We start from the raw sequence: 19175 nt of genomic DNA, 5'->3' as shown, positions 1-19175 counted from the left end.
ATTACACGTGAGGTTTGGGTTAAATCAGTGTTTATTACTTCCATAAACACTGCTCACAGCTTAGCTACACAACGTACTAGGATTGAAATTACCACGCAGTGGCGTGAAGTGTCTCCTTTGTGTCTGTGTGCTTAGCTCTCTGCCTTACAGATGGAAAGCCAAGCTCTCTCCACCAGGTATGACGCTGTCAACAGGAGCAACCCAGTTCTGGGTCAGCCCTCCAAAAACCTCCACACTCCTCCCGGCCCGGCCTTGCTGCTTTCACAGCAGCACCCTGGCAATTCCCTCTGCCTCTTCCAAACGCCGCCTCCCGTTTCTCTCATTCCGTGCTTCCTTCCTGGATCCCTTCTTTTGCTAGAGCATATCCTCTAAGAAGGACACGAGGGATGGGTTTCCATCACTGCTGTGGATTTTGCATGTCCAGAAATACCCCTGTCCTCCTCCCACACTCGACTGGCACTCTGGCTGGATTCAGGGCTGTAAGTTAAAATCGCTTCCTCACGATGGCGAAGGCATTCCCTCACTGCCTTCTGCTCCCACAGTGCTGTTAGTGACCGTGCCATTCCAACCCCAGAATTTTCTATGGGACCATCTTCCTGCTCTGAAGGCTTTCAGGGTCTTCACCCTTGGCGCTGTGTGGTTTTGTAACACAGTGTCCAGGTGTGGGTCCGTTTGCACACACTGTGCTAGCCCCTAGGCAGACCCCAACTCTCAAGTCTCATAATCTTTGATGATGTCCTACCCTTTTTTCTCAGCTCTCACCGTTTAGAGTTTCTGTTAGACGCTGGACCTCCACTGTGAATCCTACTTTTCATCTCCTTGTGGAACCACTTTCTAGGAAGTATTCTTGCAAGGCACTCAATGTTAGCGTTTACCCCCGATCTGCGTGCTGAAACCCTAACGTGATGGCATTTGGGAGGCAATCAAGCCGTGAGGAAGGAGCACACATGTGTGGGATTGGCGGCCGTCCAGGAAGAGGCCAGTGAGGCCAACTGGCTCTCCTTGTACCTCATACCTTGAGAGCACACAGCAGGACGACAGGCTCCTGGGGGCCAGGAAGGGAGCTGGGAGCAAGAAGCACCGATGCCGGCCCTGCTCAGACTCCCCGTCTCACACCCGCAGCACTCACACCCGAGAGAGCGCTGCAGACACCACCCAGTGTGTGGTGCTGTCACGGCCTGCCCTGGGGCAGCTCTCTACTTCATCTTCCAGTCTCTGGATTGTTTTCTTTTGGCTGTTTTTAACTCGCATGAGCCCACTCTTAATCTCCGAATGTTCCTTTTGGATAGCATCCTATTCTTGTTTTATTAATACATCACATCTAAGACTCCTAGGTATGTGGCTTTTAAAATGCCCTGCTACAATCTGTTTCCTCAAACATCTTTTCAAACGCCGGCACATTGGCGAGGACAGGCACACACTAGCAGATGTGAAGATGTGGGCTGTCCCTCCACATCTAAGGGCCAGCACCAGCAGCCTGGTGAGAAGGCGTGTGGTGGGTGCGGCCTGTGGAGCGTTGGGTCTCCCTTAAAGCAGGAAAGCGGTAACACGCGGACCGCGAGGGGCTCCGTGGGTTCTCTCTCCCATCAGCCTGAAGAGCCATCCTCCAACCTCCTTCCTGGGCTGTGTGGGCTACAAACCTGGGCAGAGCAGCCGGGCCGCCAGGTGGAGGGAGAAAGGGTGGGACGGCCACACCGAAGGACACACACCTTTGCTCACTCTCCCTGTGCCGCCATAGCGCTCTCCAGAAATCAAACCTTTGTGTTCCACCAAAAGTGGAGGAGACATTGCCTTGCTGCAGGATGTGGGGAGGGGACCTGAGAGCCTTCATGCCTGCCATGAACACCTTCCACCCTCATCCAATCCCTACCCTCACCCCTTGTCTCCACTCACAGAGGCCCACGGAGCCCTGCAGCCTTTCTGGGATGTGAGGGTAAGTGGTTTTGCTTCCTGATGGACCCCTCCTCTGCAGCTGAGATCTTTCCTGATGAGCTGCCAGGGCGAGAGTGGCATGGGGCATAGAACCATGCGAGTGTCCTAAGACTCCCAGAAGAGCAGCTGTGCGCTGGGCTGGAGGGTGACAAAGACGTCAATCCTCTGCAGAAGAAAATCCACAGGCACCTGGCAGTACTGCAAACTCTTTGGGAAGTTACTTCTGCTTGGGTTACCTGAAAAATACAGATTTGTACTGTTTTTCCTCACAAACAGGAATGGATCTTGCCAAAAAATAAAAAATAATATAACTGAAAAATTTTTAAAAGGCTGAGGACAAAGAAAATACATATGTGTTACAAAAAATTCAAATGAGGGGGTCACCCGGGTGGCTCAGCAGTTGAGCATCTGCCTTGGGCTCAGGTCATGATCCCGGGCTCCTGGGATCGAGTCCTGCATCAGGCTCCCTGCTTGGCGGAGAGCCTGCTTCTCCCTCTCCCTCTGCTTCTCCCCCTGCTTGTTTTCTCTCCTATCAAATTAATAAATAAAATCTTACAAAAAAAAAAAAAAGGAAGAAGAAGAAGACAAACTGTACGGAAAGTAGTTGGCATAGTAGTTTTAGACGCCTTTTAAAATAAAGTAAAAAATACATGATGCAGTCAATGCCGTCTGTGCTGCCCTCTGCTGGCTACACGAGGAGGCTGTTTAAAGGTTTACAATTGGCCATTTTTGCCAGTAAATTCAATTACGTTTTGAACATATATGGGGAGAAAAGAGGGAAATTCATGATCTACACAGAGTGGGCCATGCTCTGCTGATACCTGCCAATACTTCTTTCTTATTTTCTGAGATGGTTTTCTTAATACTAGAACTGGTTTGACCTTTGTCCCTACACCGGCGCATCGTGGGAACTGGCACGGGGAGGACGAGGACGGTTAAGGACGCAGCGGCTGGAAGGCGGCGTGGCGGGGTTAGGGCAGCACCATGCAAAGCATCAGAGCAGGGGTCCCCGCCGGCACCACCAAGGAGACAGAATGAGCCCCAGTGACAAGCCACCCGGCATGAAGACTGGAGGCAGGCCGGTCCTTCCGCAGCTCTGGGACACGGAGGGCACTGGCTGTCCCCTCTGCAGTCCTCGCCGTGAACGCCGGTGAGAGGATTCAGTGCCCACGGCCGCTGCTCCGGGAAGAGACTGAACTCGGGGCCCCGGGTGGCCCCTCCCCGGGCCTCCTCACCCCGAAACCTGAGACAGCCCACCCGCCCCCCGTTTTCTAGCGACCGGTCACACACACCCCACTCAGATGTCTTAATAAAGGTAGTGCTGAGTACGCTGCCTTCATCCAAAAGGCTGGAGTCCTCCCTGGGTGTTCAACTCAAGCTAACGCCTGCTGAACGTGCTGCGGGCTGGGGCCCGGAGGTGAGGACACCTGCCTCCCTGGTCACACCACGGCCCCGGGGTCCCAAGGGGCGCTAGGAGTCACACGTACGTCACCATGTGGCAAGCGGAGGACTGGAGCACGGAGGGAGCGTGGGCAGTCCAAAGAAGTGGTGTGGCCTTCCAGAAAATCCTAGTGGCGTTCTCTGGCGCTTAGGCCTGGGGAGGGCCCACCACCACCCTGGGTCTCATCTTGAAGGACGCAGACACTGACCATCGGGTGAGGAGGCGCTCTCTGGGACAGGAAGGGCACTTTCAGATGGAGGCCCTTGGATGCCTGGTGCTGCCGGGCTCTCCCCCGACCGCGAGACGACCACGTCCAGAGGCCTGCCTGCCTGCGTCTCTGCACTGGCACAATGCTGGCCCCCAGACAAACCCTCCTCCACTGAACAGATCCTCAGTCTGGGTATTTCAACTCTTTTTTTTTTTTTATTTATTTATGATAGTCACAGAGAGAGAGAGAGAGGCAGAGACACAGGCAGAGGGAGAAGCAGGCTCCATGCACCGGGAGCCCGACGTGGGATTCGATCCCGGGTCTCCAGGATCGCGCCCTGGGCCAAAGGCAGGCGCCAAACCACTGCGCCACCCAGGGATCCCTCAACTCTTTTTTGAAACTGATTTTATACCCAAAGTCACAGAACAAAGAGCTGGGGTGGCTGGGCTGCACCCATTCCCTTCCCAGCCAGGAAGCCTACCTGGGAAAGAAGTTTACAGGAGAAAGAGACCCAGCAGACACAGGTTCAGGTTCAAAGTAAAAAGATGGGAAGGTCCAAAGAGCAAAGAGGCTCACGGAGCCAGCAGGGCCTGGGGAGATCTGTCAACGTTAGCTAAAGGGATACAGGCCAATGCACAATCATCAATCAGGGCATTTTCAAAAGCATGTATCAGTTTACAGAGAAACACGGACACTTTCACAGAAATACTCTGTCTTTTAAGCACGAAAGTAACCCTGGAGCAGAGCGGGCGACCACTCCTACCACCATCATCCCCATCATCCCCGGGTCATCATGAGGTAAGCTGAGGCCACAGGAAGGGTCAGGAGCCACGCAGACTCTGGCCACCACCAAGCCCCACGGGGGTCTTCCTATGACCAATGTGTCCTCCGTGTGCTCGCCCACCCCGTGGGACGCTTGCTGTCCACACCAACCAGACAGAATGTGCAGTCTGGAAGCCAAGCGTGATTCCCCTCAGCTCTCACGTTGCCCAAATGACAGCACCTATCCTGACACAACTGCAAGAACCACAAAGGTAAACCAATCGGCACATCTTCCCAAATGCTAAATTCCAGTCTCCTTGTTTTTATCAAAGCAAACTACTTGTGGAATAAAGCAAGACATGAAACGACCACCCTGAGTATTTTTAACAAAAAGGATTCCCTCACTGAAGGCAGAATAACTTACATTTTTCTTATCTTTATTTTTATTATCATCTTTTTAAGATTTTATTTCTAAAGAAGCTCTATACCCAGTGTGGGGCTTGAACTCACAACCCTGAGATCAGGAGTCACATGCTCCACCGACTGAGCCAGCCGGACACCCTTCTTCTTTAGGGACGAAATACATGATTACTGTGCTCCTGGTAGAGGCCTAGGGGACAGGATATAAAATACAAAATATGCAAGCCCTTGTTTATGGCCTACATAACACAAGTTAAATACATGTTTTTCTAGAAGTTAGTTTTTACCATTAATAGGTCTTAGAAATTTTCTCATGCCAGAGCATATAGACCTGCCTCAATTTTTAAAAACTGGTACATCCCACAGTTAAGTTTGTACCACACTTTGATTCCTGCCTGGTGATGTTGAAATTGCTTCCAATACTTTGCCATCACGAGCTGAGCTACAATCACCAATCTTCCACATCGGGCTTCCTGCACTTGGCCAAGTGTGTCTGAGGAAGATGCTCAAGAAAGCTGAATTAGAGTCGGCTGGTACTTAGCTGGCACTTAACTTTGTATTTTGAATCATTTTAGATGTGCAGAGAAATGGCAACAACATGGAGTCCCTGTGTCCCCTTCACCCACTTCCCCTAGAGTCACCACCTCCGTCTTATGTAACCACAGCGGAATTACTGCGACGCGGAAGTCGACAGTGACATGGTGCTGACAGCAGGGCCAGCAATCCCAGGGACACCACCAGGGCCTCTCGCTGCTGTCCTTTCTTCCAGCCCAGGATCCAATCCAAGAGTCCTACTGCTTGTCGTGTGTCCTCGATCCCCAATCTGTGACAGTTTCCTGGTCCTTGTGCATCATGGGCTTGACCCCTGGCAGAGAACTGGTCACTTATTTTGTAGAATGTTCATTGGTTTGGATTCGTTGGGGGTTTCTGCTGATTTCATGGAGGTTGTCACTTCTGGCAAGAATGGCATAAAGAGTAAGGTTGTGCTCTTCTCAGAACATCGTGTCAGATGCCCATGACATTGCTGAGTCTGTTTCCTGGTGATGCTAACCACGTGGTGAAGGTGAGCAGCAAGTTTCTCTAAGTGATGTCCCTTGGTAACTGGTGAGTGCCGTGCGGGAGGATGAATTCGGTCATCATCAGATTCTCCAGACAGGCTCACCTAGTATTTTCCCTGCCCCAGCCCTGGAATCGAGCACTCCCCCAACGATCCCTGGCTCCTTGTAATGGAGGGTGGTACTGGAAAACCACGATCTCGGTACCGGTGGTACAACCATTGGCCAGACTACCCAACTGCCTCCTGAAGCTCCACGCCACACACAAGAATGCCTGCGTCCCCACAGCTTTGCCAGGACTCTCTTCCACTTGGCCAACCTGATGGCTGGTGTAATCTGCACCTCCCTACTTAGCAGGAGCACTGAACACTTAGGTTTATCGGCGACCTACACTTCTATGAACTGTTCGTATCTTTTGTCTTATTTTCTACTGTCTTCTTACTAATTTGTAGGTACTCTCCCTAAGGTATGGATAGTAATCCTTCACTTGTAGGTGTTGCAGATATCTTCTTCAACTATAGTGGCTGTCTTAACTTTTTTAAGACTTTGTTTATTAATGAGACACACACAGAGAGGCAGAGACACAGGCAGAGGGAGAAGCAGGCTCCATACAGGGAGCCCGATGTGGGACTCGATCCCAGGACCCCGGAATCACGCCCTGGGCCAAAGGCGGTGCTAAACCGCTGCGCCACCGGGGCTGCCCGCTAAGTTCATTTATATGAAGCCAAAGCTGTCAATTATTTTTTCTTTTATGATCTGGGCTTCTGTGACCTGTTTAGGAAGTGGTGTTCCTTCCCAATGAAATTGTAAAAAAAAATATTCACTTCAAAATTTATATCCAGGTGTTTATATAATGTATATTTTGTGTATATTTACATATTTGTCATTCTATACTTTGAAAAAAAACCTTCAAATCAATTACAGCATATACAATCCTGAGGCAACTGAGTGGCTTCATCAGCTCAGTGTCCAACTCTTGAATTTAGCTCAGGTCGTGATCTCAGGGTCCTGGGATCAAGCCCTGTGTTGGGCTCTGCACTCAGAGAGGAGTCTGCTTGTTCCTCTTCCTCTGCTCCTCCCCTGTTCTCTCTCTCCCTCCCTCTCAAATAAAAATAAAAATGTTCGAAATATATATAATACATATGTACACATAGAAACATGTAAATAAACCTTATATTAATGTATACATACTTTGATCTATAACCCATCTGGCGTTTTTGGTTTGTTCTTTTAAGTATAGAATGACAAAGGGAATATAAGTTTTTCCTGAACGGATGGTCAAGTGTCATCACCATTTACCGAAGAGCACATCCTTTCCCCACTGATGTGAGATGTTACCATGGGCAGGACAGGTGGTGACTAAAAGCCCAAGAGCCAACTGCCTGGGGGGGCCCTCCTCACTGTTTCACCTGCGAGCCATGTCAGCTACTTCCTCTTTCCATGTGAGTTTGCATATCGAGGAAATGGAGAAAATCTTCCCACTTCACAGGGTTACTGAAAAAGTGCTTAGAACAGTGCAGACATCCAGGAAACACTCAATACCTGACAGCTGTTATTGTCACAAACCAAGTCTGCACACAAGCACTGGTCTATCTAGCCAGTGTTATACAAAGAGATATATAATTTGAGCCAAATATGTAATTTAAAATTTTCTAGTATCCACATCAAAAAACTAAAAGAACACTGGGACGCCTGGGTGGGTCAGTGGTTGAGCATCTTGCCTTCGGCTCAGGGCATGATCTTGGAATCCTGGGGCTGAGTCCCGCATCAGGCTCCTTCCATGGAGCGTGCTTCTCCTGTGTCTGCCTCTCTCTCTGCTTCTGTGTCTCTCATGAATAAGTAAAATCTTTAAAAAAAAATTTAAAAACTAAAGAACAGGTAAAATTAACTTTAAATCATAAAATTTAACCCAATATATCTAATAACATCATTTCAGCATATAATCAATATAATAAATAATAAGACATTTTGCATTATTTTTTTCGAACTAAGGTTTCAGAATGTGGTGCATGTTTTACACTGGAGCACACTTCACGTTTTCAACTACGGCTGGTTAGCAAAGGGGTCAGGACAGGGCTGCGCTGGTCCTCTGATGTGATCATATATTCTTATAACAATATCACACACATGTGTGCAAAAGTACTATAAGGACTAAACATCCACTTGACTGAAAAAGACTCTCTTGGCAGACTTGAAAAAGGAATCTTTTTTTTTTTAACCTGATGAAAGTATCTGCAAACAATTTATAGTACATGTTATACTTTGTAGGGAAAAGTTGAAAGTTTCTCCATGAAGACAAAAGAAATGAAGGATGTCCACTCTCTGCAACCCCCTTGGTACTGGGCTAGAGGATCTTCTAGCCTGATCTTTCACAACCAAAGAGCACAGGAGAAATCAGGCCCTGATCCCCTGAACAGTTAAATAGGGAAGAAAAAAAGACATAAGGACTGGAAAGAGGGAAGAAAAGAAAAATGAAACCATTAATTTCACAGTAGGTTTAAGTGTCCACATAGAAAAGGTAAAAGAGGGGCACCTGGGCGGCTCAGGTCATGATCCCAGGGTCCTGGGATCGAGCCCTATGTCATTGGGCTACCTGCTCAGGAGGGAATCTGCTTTTTTCTCTCCCCCTGCTTTCGTTCATTCTCTCACATATATAAATAAACTCTTTAAAAAAGAAAAGAAAAGAAAAAGGTCAAAGAACCTAAGGGTAAACAGCTAAAATCATTACCAGGGTTTAACAAGGCTGCTGGTCACCACAAAATTGATACATAAAGCACAAAAGCACTTCAGTGTATTAGCGACGGGCAGAAGTTGATACTTAGTAACAGATCTATCAACAATGTGCAAAAAAGAGTTTTGTGGAAAGAAATCCTAATATGTTATTGAAAGACTTAAATGAAGACCTAAATAAATGGAGTTTAGGGAAACTGTACTCAGAGCTCATATGCTAAAGATGTCAGGTTTTTTTCCAGATGATCTACAGATTCGATGCCACTACAAACTGCAACCCCAGCAGGTCTCAAACATCCCACAGAGCTGGCCACAGAGCTCAGGGGGGAAAACCCCCCACACTGATTTTTCTATAAACACTGCTGGGGATATACCCGTCCCCCAAATACCAGGAAACGTGAGTAGGAAAGGTCAGAGTGGCGTTTGCAATAACGCAGAACTGGAAACTACCTAAGTATCCGTCAGAAGTGGAACGGATTTTTAACATTTGTGTTATATTCAAATAATGAAATATTAAACATTGGTAAAAATGAAGAAACGAGCTCCATGAAACAAAGTGGTAAATCTCATGAACATAACGGTAAGCAAAACAAGCTATCAAAATGACAAGAAAACTTTACTGAAAGAATTTTACAGCAAATCCCAAACCAAAAAGTGTGAAGGACACATTAAGACATTTTCTAATATGCAAACTCAGGATGCTACTCCCATGTAGCCCTTCTTAGGAAACTTCTAGAAAATATGCTTCTGCAGACTTAGGATAAATCACAAACTTAAGACAGGGGACCTAAGAAAAGGTGTTCCAGAAGAGAGGGAACCCCAGGATGACTCGTAGTGAAGTCGAAACAGAGGCCACATAGTCCATCGAGAGCTCCTACTCTGGACGAGAGCGGAAGGCTGGGCTCGGGCCAGGCGGCGACCCTGACTGCCGTGCAAAGCAGACAGAAGGCATCGGGGAGCAGCTCAGGGCAGAGGCGCAGTATTTTAGAAAGCAACCGATAATTTCAGAGAAAACTAGGCAAAGGGCAAACTGAAGCAAAGAACAGCTCCGGGAAAAAGAGCCTTGCACAGGAAAGGCCGCGAGGCTGCCGGAGAGCACGGGCTCGGCAGAGTCCACGGAGGTCTGGGCGGTCCGAGGGTACTGTTGGAGTCGGAAATAAATGGTGTGACAAACCGCTAAACAAAATGCAGAATGGCTGCCCAGGGAAGCTCAAGGCGGGAGGGCAACCGCTGGTTGTCACCAGTTAGTCCTATGACCTTCTTTTCTCCAAGATGGCAAATGTCTGTGTTCGCTAACAAGGGAGCTGAAATCAATGCAGAGCTTCCCCATCTGAAAGGTCAAACAGACCCTGTGTTGGTTACCTCGTGGGTTACCTTGTGGGTTCCACTATTTATGTGAAGACTTAACAATACTTGAAAAGAATTACTTTAACCTGAAAATGGTATCTACACAGTGAATTTCCTGAAGGTAGAATTTTTAGAAATTAAGACATAATTCACAAATCATAAAATTCACTTTTTCAAAGTGTACCAGTCAGTGGTTTTAGGGCATTCACAAAGCCCTGTGACTACTACCACTATCTAATTCTAGAGCATTATTAGCAACCCCCCCCACAAAAATTCCATTCCCATTAGCAGTCCCTCACTCCCTGCTGCCCGCACCCCCCCGTCCCTGGTAACCAGTAACCTTTCTGTGTCAGGTGTCTGCCCCTGAGTGTTTTCCAGATTCAGTCATGCCGTGGCATGGATCAGCATTCATCCCTTTTTGGGGCTGAATTCTATTCCACCTTACTTGGCTGCTCTCTTCTACAGCTGCGGAACAGAAGCAGGCTGTTACTAACAATGCTCTTACAAGCATTCATGTAAACGTTTGTGTGGTCTGTGATCTTTTAAACCATGTATGTGTATCACTGTGATAAAAATAAATTTTGTAATATTATCTAGTTTTCCATCCAAATCCTACCTGTTCTTCCAAGAACAGTCACACAGCCTCCTCCCAAGGCTCTCTCCTGTCACCCACCATGCCCCATACAGGAAGGTGCTGACCTGGATTTATAAGTTTCACCTCTGAATATATTTTTTAATTTTATTTATTTATTCATGAGAGACACAGGCAGAGGGAAAAGCAGGCTCTATCCAGGGACCCCGGTGCGGAACTCGATCCCGGAACCACGGATCACGCCCTGAGCCGAAGGCAGACGGCCAACCACTGAGCCACCCAGGCGTCCCACACCTCTGAATATTTAACGATTCTATGAACTAAGATTCCTATTCTCAAAGATGAAAAGTGTCTGCTGAACCAGCTTTACATGCTTTTAAGTAATCCCAAGGTAATCGTGTTAGGTATTCCATTAGCTCGGTATAAACACTCATCATCCCGCCATAGAAGGAATGGATGGTTCACACTGTCCTGCGTCAAAATAAGATCAAACAAACCTAACAGTTTTGTAGGAGGGCAATGTTGACCAGGCGACCTAGCAAGTTCATTCTCTAACTTGATTAAAGGATTGCATTACAAGCACCAACCATTTTTGATGAATTCATTTGATATTTCCAAAAGTGATCTTTCTGGCACTCTTACTACTTGAGGGAATACAAAATTAATGTCAGGGAGCAGAGATGATCAAATTAATTCATCGGGTTTTCCGTGCACCTCTAAACCAAATTCAATTAGTGAACTTAGAAAAAAAAAATGCCCAGCCTTCCCAAAGTACGCAAACAATTAATTTCATGGTGTGAACTTCCAGCTGTTCTCTGAGAAGTCCGAGTGGTAGAGATGAAGGTGGGGACTGCGGGTGTTGCCCTGCTCGCTCTTTTCTGCTTTGGACCCCCACCCCACCGCGTGAGCACTATGCATCCCCTTCCTGTTTCCTCTGCTCCCATTCAGCCTTGCTAATTATACATCACCCCTTTCTCTGTAAAACCACAAGACCAATGTTACAAAATCCCTGCACTCCACCCATCCTCTCACTCAGCTGACAGAGAACAAACTGAACTGATGGAAACGAAGCCATCCCATGACAGAGGAGCTGGCTAGGCAGACAGGCCATGATTATGTCGTGGGGCAGAGCAATGTAGGCACAGGGTAGGACCATAAAAGTCAGCCAGTCCAAACAACTTCTTAATATCCGTTACTGATTTTAAAACAAACTGAGCAGAAACCACTGTTTTGTCTAAAATCTAGTCTCCCCCGGGGTCGAGTCCCACATCAGTCTCCCTGCATGGAGCCTGCTCCTTCCTCTGCCTGTGTCTCTGCCCCCCTCCCCCCTCTGTCTCTCAAGAATAAATAAATAAAATCTAAAAAAATAAATAAAATAAAATATAGTCTCCTTCAGAAGGTAGATGGCTTCAGGAAGGCACAAAACAAGAAAATGCTAACAATCTGTATTTTCAAGATTTCTTCAAGCTCTTACACAAACTATTGTTTAGATGTTTCTTTTTCTCTTAAAAAATCCCTTCGTCTCAAAAATATTCTTACTAGGTTTAGAGGCAGTTTTCAGTTTGCATAAACTACCATCACCCAAAGAAACCCCAAGTATCGTTGCACAAAGTATCTCTCAGCCTGTTTCCTCTGGGTCTGAGCAGGGACGCCAACCAAGTGCATGGCTCACGTGCGCAGAAAGGCGAGATCACAACCTGAGCACACAGCGATGTCTATCACAGGAAGCCAAGGTCCCACCCCGGACAGCAGTGCCGGTGGCTTCCTCCTACTTGGCAACAGTAGAGATGAAGACAAGCAGATTGCTTTAGAACATATCGTAGAGGCAGAATGAACTGGAAAATGAGAGAAAGGAGGGGGTCACGGCTGATTTCCGACATCTGACGCACACACCTACGTGGACAGACATGCTATTTCCTGGGGTGGGGAGAGCTATGTCACCCTGGGTGAGACCCCTTTGGACATCCCAGGGGGGATGACAACTGAGGCAGGGAGCCACCAGCGCCCGGAAGCTCAGAGGGAGGGGGAGAGCTGAGATAGAGCCGGTTGTGGTGATCTGGGTAGCTGTATCCTAGAAAGCTGTTGCTAAACCTGAGCAGCCAGATGCTTAAACCAGAGTTCCCAGGGCAAGTACAGGGCTAGGTTCCTGCGAGCCCCTGATCACACGGTCTCACCAATACATAAGCTACCCGTAAGCCTGTTTCTCTTCAAGGACACCTTATCTAATCTGTTGTTGATTCGCGGACACTGTACTCAGGCTTGAAGGAAGCTCACCTAACGCATCTTCGTGGTGGGCACGTTACAGCCTTCTTCCACTTGCAGACACTGGACAGCACATCAGCACTGCGCTTGGGGCCACTTTCAGCAGTGAAATCACCAACAAAAAGGGCGTAGACGTGCCACTCAACAGGCTGCGTAAGCACCTTGGTTCACAGCGTGAGAGCCGGGCTGGAAGGCAGAGCGTCCCCTTGTTGCCCGCACCGAGGAGCCTGCAGTGGGTGCCTGGCATCACCCACTTCCCTGCACATGTTCATGAACAACTGCTAGAGCTCCGTTTTCATACTGATTTGAGGTTGCAAATAAATTATAGTGAGTGGACAGATTCCCAAATATGGAACCCACAAAGAATGAGGCTGGGCCGTATGAATGGAGGAGGCATCAGAAGGAAGGGAGGACCTGACGCTTTGGTCATGTCAAACGGTAACTCCAGAGGTTCAAGAGAGCCAACCACCGGGGAAGAAACAGGGAGAAAGGTGACCTACTTTACAAATTTGCCACCCCTTCCCAGGTGTTTCCAGTTAGGTGACTCCCCCGAACCCTCTCACCAGTGATAAGTGGTCTGCACTTTCCCTATTCCCAGTAGCTCAGAACTTGGAAGGAAAAGCAAGGAATCTTACCTACTGCTATCTCTCACTGTAAAGGAAAGAGCTTTATCATATGCATTTCATGGTGATTTTCATAGAAATTGCCTTTTTTAAAGTATCAAACTCAAGTACAATCTCTATCATCAATTACCTGGTTTCAGAGTCATCCAGATAGGTGGTTATTAAGAAGACAGCTGGCAACTTCATACGCACATTGATTAGTTTGTAATTTTGGCCAAGTCAATGCAAATGATGCCACAAACCTCACATCACAAAGTGACTACACAGATTAAATTTACTCCTGAAAATGTAAAATGCCTACTTAAATACAAAGCTATAGGTAGTACAGAACATGAAACTTGTGTGTTTAGTCCAACACGGTCCTGCCAAAAAGTCACCCACAGTACTGGTTGTGAAACAAGGCATCCAAGAACATAACAAGGAAAGAAAGATGCTCCCCGAGGTACCCAAGTGTCCCCCAAAGATTTACCCTTCCTTTCCTAAAGTCTTCAGGCACGTGCTCAAGTGACCTAGGTGACTATGGAGTGGACACCCAGGAGCGGGAGGACACCGAGGCCCAGTTTCTCACCCCACCCTAGGGCTGACAGACAGTAAATAAAGGATCCAACGATTGCTGGCACCCCCTTGTTAACCACACGGGTCTTATGCACTGTCCTTAGGGAGTCTTAGAGGAGATCACAAACATTTAATTAAGCAGTACTAACAATTAGGATGGAAAACAGCACGTAATAAGGTACTAAGTAGACTAAATAGGTGATTTACCATACTGCAATTATGAAAAGATCTATCTCCCCAACTTTAAATTACTTTTAACTCCTGCCATCTAACCTTTGTAGGGACATAAATCACTGATTCTTTAGACTAACCTTCAATTAACACCTTAACTCCAAAGTAGATCATCTACCTGGTCGTTCAAACACCCCAAACCCCTAAACAACAGAACTATTCTACAAAGATTCTATGTAAAAATCCCTTTTAAAGGAGATACTAACATACCGTCGTTCCCCTGCCTCCCCATTTTTAAAGATTTATCACTCTGAGTGGTGCTGGTGTCATGCCATGGGTGGAAAAACCCTGGCTTGGCTGACGACACCAGGGGGGCCTCTCCCCTAGCTACAGTCAGTGGTTGTCAGAGGCTCTTCCATGTTGTTTGTCTCATAAACGTCATGGACAAAAGCCATGAAACGAACTACAGAGGAGAAGCTCACCCAGACACACAGGGAAACTCTGAAGAGGAAAAGCACAAGAGAAGCAGATGATGCTGGCGGAACCTTCCAGAGGGCCTCTCCACTGCCTCCCCTGACTTGCATAATGCTCTCAGGAGGATCTGCCCACCCACAACAATCTATATTCATAAATTTTGGTGAGACTTTCTCCCCAATTTTAATTACAAAATTGTGATTTTTTTTACTGCAAGAACGGAAAAAGAATGTTTTCATTTACTATCACTGTTTAAAGTTTTGTGTCACTTTTGTTTTGTAAATCCAGATTTATTTGATGCAAAGTAACATGTTAAAACATTCTTTAACATATTAAAAGCAATGCTTTAACAATGTAAGCATTAAAAAAAAAAGCTTTTCTAATGCTTATTTCAAAACTAGTCACATACTGTTTGTACATATCATTCCTTATCATCTGTTACATTTTACATAAAATAAAACATCTTTAAGGGAAAAGAAAAGCACTGCCATATAATAACCCAGCCATTCCATTCACAGGTGTTAACCCAAGAGAAATAAAAACATGTCTACACAAAGACTTGTACATGAATGCTCACAGCAGCTTAATTCATTAGTGGCCCCAAACTGGAAATAATCCACATGTTCATGACAGGTAAATGGATAAATAAAATCTGGTCTATGCAGATACTGGAAATAAAACAACTCAGCAATAAAAAGGAAAGACTGACACTCCAAACAATGATCTCAAACACTTCATGCTGAGTGAGAGCCGGGCACAAGAGAATACACTGTATGATTCCATTAATATAAAATTCTGGGAAATGCAGGCTCATCTGTAGTGACAAAAGGCAGATCAGTGGGAGGGAGGGAGGGCAGGCTGGGCTGCAAACAGACCTGAAGAGTCTTCCTAGGGCAACGAAGTGTTCTGGGTTTTGGCTCTAATGGTGGCTTCACTGGGGTAAAAAAAAAAAAAAAAAAAAAAAATCTGTCATATACATCTCATCAAACTGTGCACTTTAAATGGATACAGTTTACCATATACAAGCATACCTTAATAAAGTTAATTTTTTTAGGGGCACCTGGGTGGCTCAGTCCATTGAGCACCTGACTCTTGTTGGTTTCGGCTCAGGTCATGACCTCAGGGTACTGGGATGGAGCCCAACATTGGGCTCCAAGCTCAGCACGGACTCTGGGATTCTCTCCCTCTCCCTCTGTGCCTCTTCCCTGCTCGTACATACCTTTAAAAGAATAATTTAAAAAAAAAAAAAACTACAAGAGGAGGAACCTGAAAAGTTTACTGAAACAGGTAAGTGGAAATTAATGCATTCATTACAACTAAAGATGTTTAAATGTCATCTTTGGCATGTTAGATTGCTGTGGAGGCCCCGCGAAGCCCCGGAGAGTGTCTGCTGGTGACAGCTATTGGTGCTGCCACTCCCCAGGCACCTGCTGCATGCCACCCCCCAACCGATGTACATGAAGCACCTCACCAGATCCTTCGTCAGAGCCTACCAGAGAGGCAGGTATGATTGTGTCCCTACCCCAACTCAGTGGTCCTTGGAGAAGACAGATAATTTGCTCAAGGCCCAAGATAGCCAGAGTTTTAAAAATTAAGGCTGACTGCTGAAGGATCTGTAAGAATGCATTCTGGAAAGAGTATTAAAAGACAAAGTAATCAAGCAAAGTTCAAGTTCCTTTCAAACAAGGAGTCCCTGAATGGAGACCGTCTTCTCCCTCCTAACATAAGAGAATTTTAAAACCTATCTGTTCACAACTGAATCATGGTTTGTGTGAACTCACTTTCAAAAGCCTTTAACACATTTTGGGAACACATATGTCTATAAAGGTAGCGATGAGCTGCAAGGGGACACTAAGTTTATCTACAGGCCCATGTCCAATAACATGGAGAAGATGAAGACTGTGACGATCCACACGGTGGAAAGCTGACGGGTTCCCCCCTTAACTTTATTCCTAAGCAGCCTGCATCTGACCTCAATGGAGAAATGGAACTGGATGAAACATACACTCTCCACAGAAACCAGCTGCTTCTCCCCATGTGAGGTCCCTGAGGACCCTGCTCATGCTTGAATCCCAAAGCCTATGGAACACCCAGAGCCTGGGACGCCTGGGTGGCTCAGCAACTGAGCGCCTGCCATTGACTCAGGGCGTGATCCTGGGGTCCTGGGATCGAGTCCCGCATCGGGCTCCCTGAGAGGAGCCTGCTTCTCCCTCTGCTTCTGTCTCTGCCTCTCTCTCTGTGTCTCTCATGAATAAACAAAACAAAAAGAACAACCAGCACCTAGTAGGTGTTCAATAAATACCTCTTGAATAAATTAATTAAAAACGACCTGGGGAAGAGGCTGCTACAATCCTCCCATTCTGATACAGGCACTAGACAAGATCTTAGAACAACTGAACCTCACTCCACCGACACTGAGAAGAGAGAGAAAAATATTTAAACGTTCTATCAAAAAGCCAGTGAGTAAAAAATTCAATGGGGATGCCTGGGTGGCTCAGCAGTTGAGCCTTTGGCTCAGGGCCTGATCCAGGGTCTGGGAATCGAGTCCCGCATCGGGTTCCCTACGAAGAGCCTGCTTCTCCTTCTTCCTGTGTCTCTCATGAAAAAATAAATAAAATCTTAAAAAAAAAAAAAATTCAGTGGGGGCACCCGGCTGGCACTGTTGGTGAAGCATGTGACTCTTGATCTTGGGGAGGCAAATTCGAGCCCCACCTTGGAGGTAGAGCCTACTTAAAAAACATACAAAAAATGAAAAAAAAAAGGGCAGGCCGGGTGGTTCAGCGGTTTAGCACTGCCTTCAGCCCAGGGTGTGATCCAGGAGAACCAGGATCCAGTCCCACGTCGGGCTCCCTGCATGGAGCCTGCTTCTCCCTCTGCCTGTGTCTCTGCCTTTCTCTCTCTCTCATGAATGAATAAATTAAATCTTAAAAAAAAATTCAATGTTGGGAAGAGTAAACAAATATAATCATACACTAGTGAGATGTCAATGTAAATGTGACAGTTTTCTGGAAAGCCATCTGACAGTATCTATCAGGACACAGTGATCTGACTCACTGGAATCTAGCCTAAGAAAATAATCAGAAACGTGGGTGAAGTTTTACCAGCAATGACGTTACAGACACATATTGTAAGGACAAAGCGGAAACTTCTAAATAACCAACAAGAAAGGATAATTAATTAAAGGGTGGTACATCCACACATGCTGTGTTTGGCAGGGGCAGGTCACCATGGGGCCCGAGCAACCCTGCACGTCTTTCTATCACACTTGGTTGGTCAAGACCACAGCACAACTTGCTGGCTCCCAGGGGACGGGACCTGGCTTGTCTGTTGCTTGCTATAAAAGATGCCTGGTCCTTGGCTCCTGCTGCAGACTGACCCAATGCAAGAGTGGCCATCATCTGGGCCCACCACGTCACCCTGTGGGACACGGGTCAGGGAGGCAGTGCTCCCAGGCTGAGATCCTGCTGTCTACTGTGCTACATGTAATCAACCGTCTCGCTACCTGCTTCCAGCCCCTGTTAGGCTGTGGCGAGCCAGCCAGTCTGTCTATCTCTTCTTTGGAGTCTTGCTGTCCACTATGAGATTGGGACCCTGCCCTGACAGATGCCGCTAAAAAATGGTCCACATACAAATTTTAATGGCAGAGAAAAACACATGGTTGGTTGGTTTGTTTGTTTGTTTAGGAAGCTACAAAACATTCCATAGAACTGAACTAATTAAAAAAATAAAAAAAAATAAAAAAAAAAAAAAGAACTGAACTAATTTTTTTTTTTAAGATTTTATTTATTTATTCATGACAGACAGAGAGAGGCAGAGACACAAGCAGAGAGAGAAGCAGGCTCCATGCAGGGAGCCTGAAGTGGGACTCGATCCCAGGTCTCCAGGATCATACCCTGAGCTGAAGGCGGTGCCAAACTGCTGGGCCATCGGGGCTGTCCTAGGTTTATTTTTTAATCCTACATTTTACCAAAAGGACTTAGGTGGGTCAACATGCAGGAATATACACAGAATAAAAAAAGACTGCAAGGAAATCATACCAAAATGCACACAGTAACGGGGTCCATGGGACTTTATTACACTCTTCCCTCTACTTTTACACATTGTTGAAATTCTACATTAGCAATAATTTTTCAAAGTCTGCCCAAGTGGTGAATAAGGACATACACAATTATAGCCAACCCTAGCAGGCCACCTACAGTGACTGAGTTTCAGACTACCCCCCCCACCCCAAGAGCCCCGAGGAGAGAGAAAGCTGCCAGAAGACACTTCTGGCAAGGTGACTGGGCCTCAGTTCTCCCGCAGGGCTCCTGGGCCTGGCAATCCAGGTCCCCAGGGGGAAAGGGAAGGATCTTTTTAGGTCACTTCCCCTGCTGGACAGATCGGAGCTCTGAGATGGCATCAGTCCAGGGGCTGCCTAGCAACAGAGCGACACAAAGGGAAGGTGTCTCTAAGAGGAACAGAACTAAAACCACACAGACACTTGGGGGACAGGTGGGGAGGTAGCTAAACTTGGTAACTATAATAAAGGAGTAAACAAACCCAAGCTTGGTTGTGTGTTTATTTGGATTTTTCTTCTTCTTTGATCCGCTGAGCCTCTTCTTAA

General features: G+C 46.7%; 1 protein-coding gene across 5 annotated transcripts in view; it reads right to left on the bottom strand.

The window, feature by feature from the left end:
- CYTH1 (cytohesin 1) overlaps positions 1-19175 on the bottom strand; it is a 77824-nt gene that overhangs the window by 45928 nt on the left and 12721 nt on the right. For 2 of the 5 annotated variants that reach the window (XM_049113863.1, XM_049113865.1), the window contains exon 2: positions 1894-2168. The exons of 2 other annotated variants lie outside the window; for them this stretch is intronic. In XM_049113863.1, coding sequence (XP_048969820.1) covers positions 1894-2020 — 127 coding nt within the window. In that variant the 5' untranslated portion in view covers positions 2021-2168. Of the gene's footprint in view, positions 1-1893; positions 2169-19175 lie in introns of those variants that run through there. One more of the 5 variants, XM_025468183.3, reaches the window with a different exon arrangement.

This window comes from Canis lupus, chromosome 9 (assembly GCF_003254725.2).
Source record: "Canis lupus dingo isolate Sandy chromosome 9, ASM325472v2, whole genome shotgun sequence".
In the NCBI taxonomy this organism is placed as follows: domain Eukaryota; kingdom Metazoa; phylum Chordata; class Mammalia; order Carnivora; family Canidae; genus Canis; species Canis lupus.
Note: the sequence above shows the minus strand (reverse complement) of the source record. Positions and strands in the feature narration are given on the sequence as shown.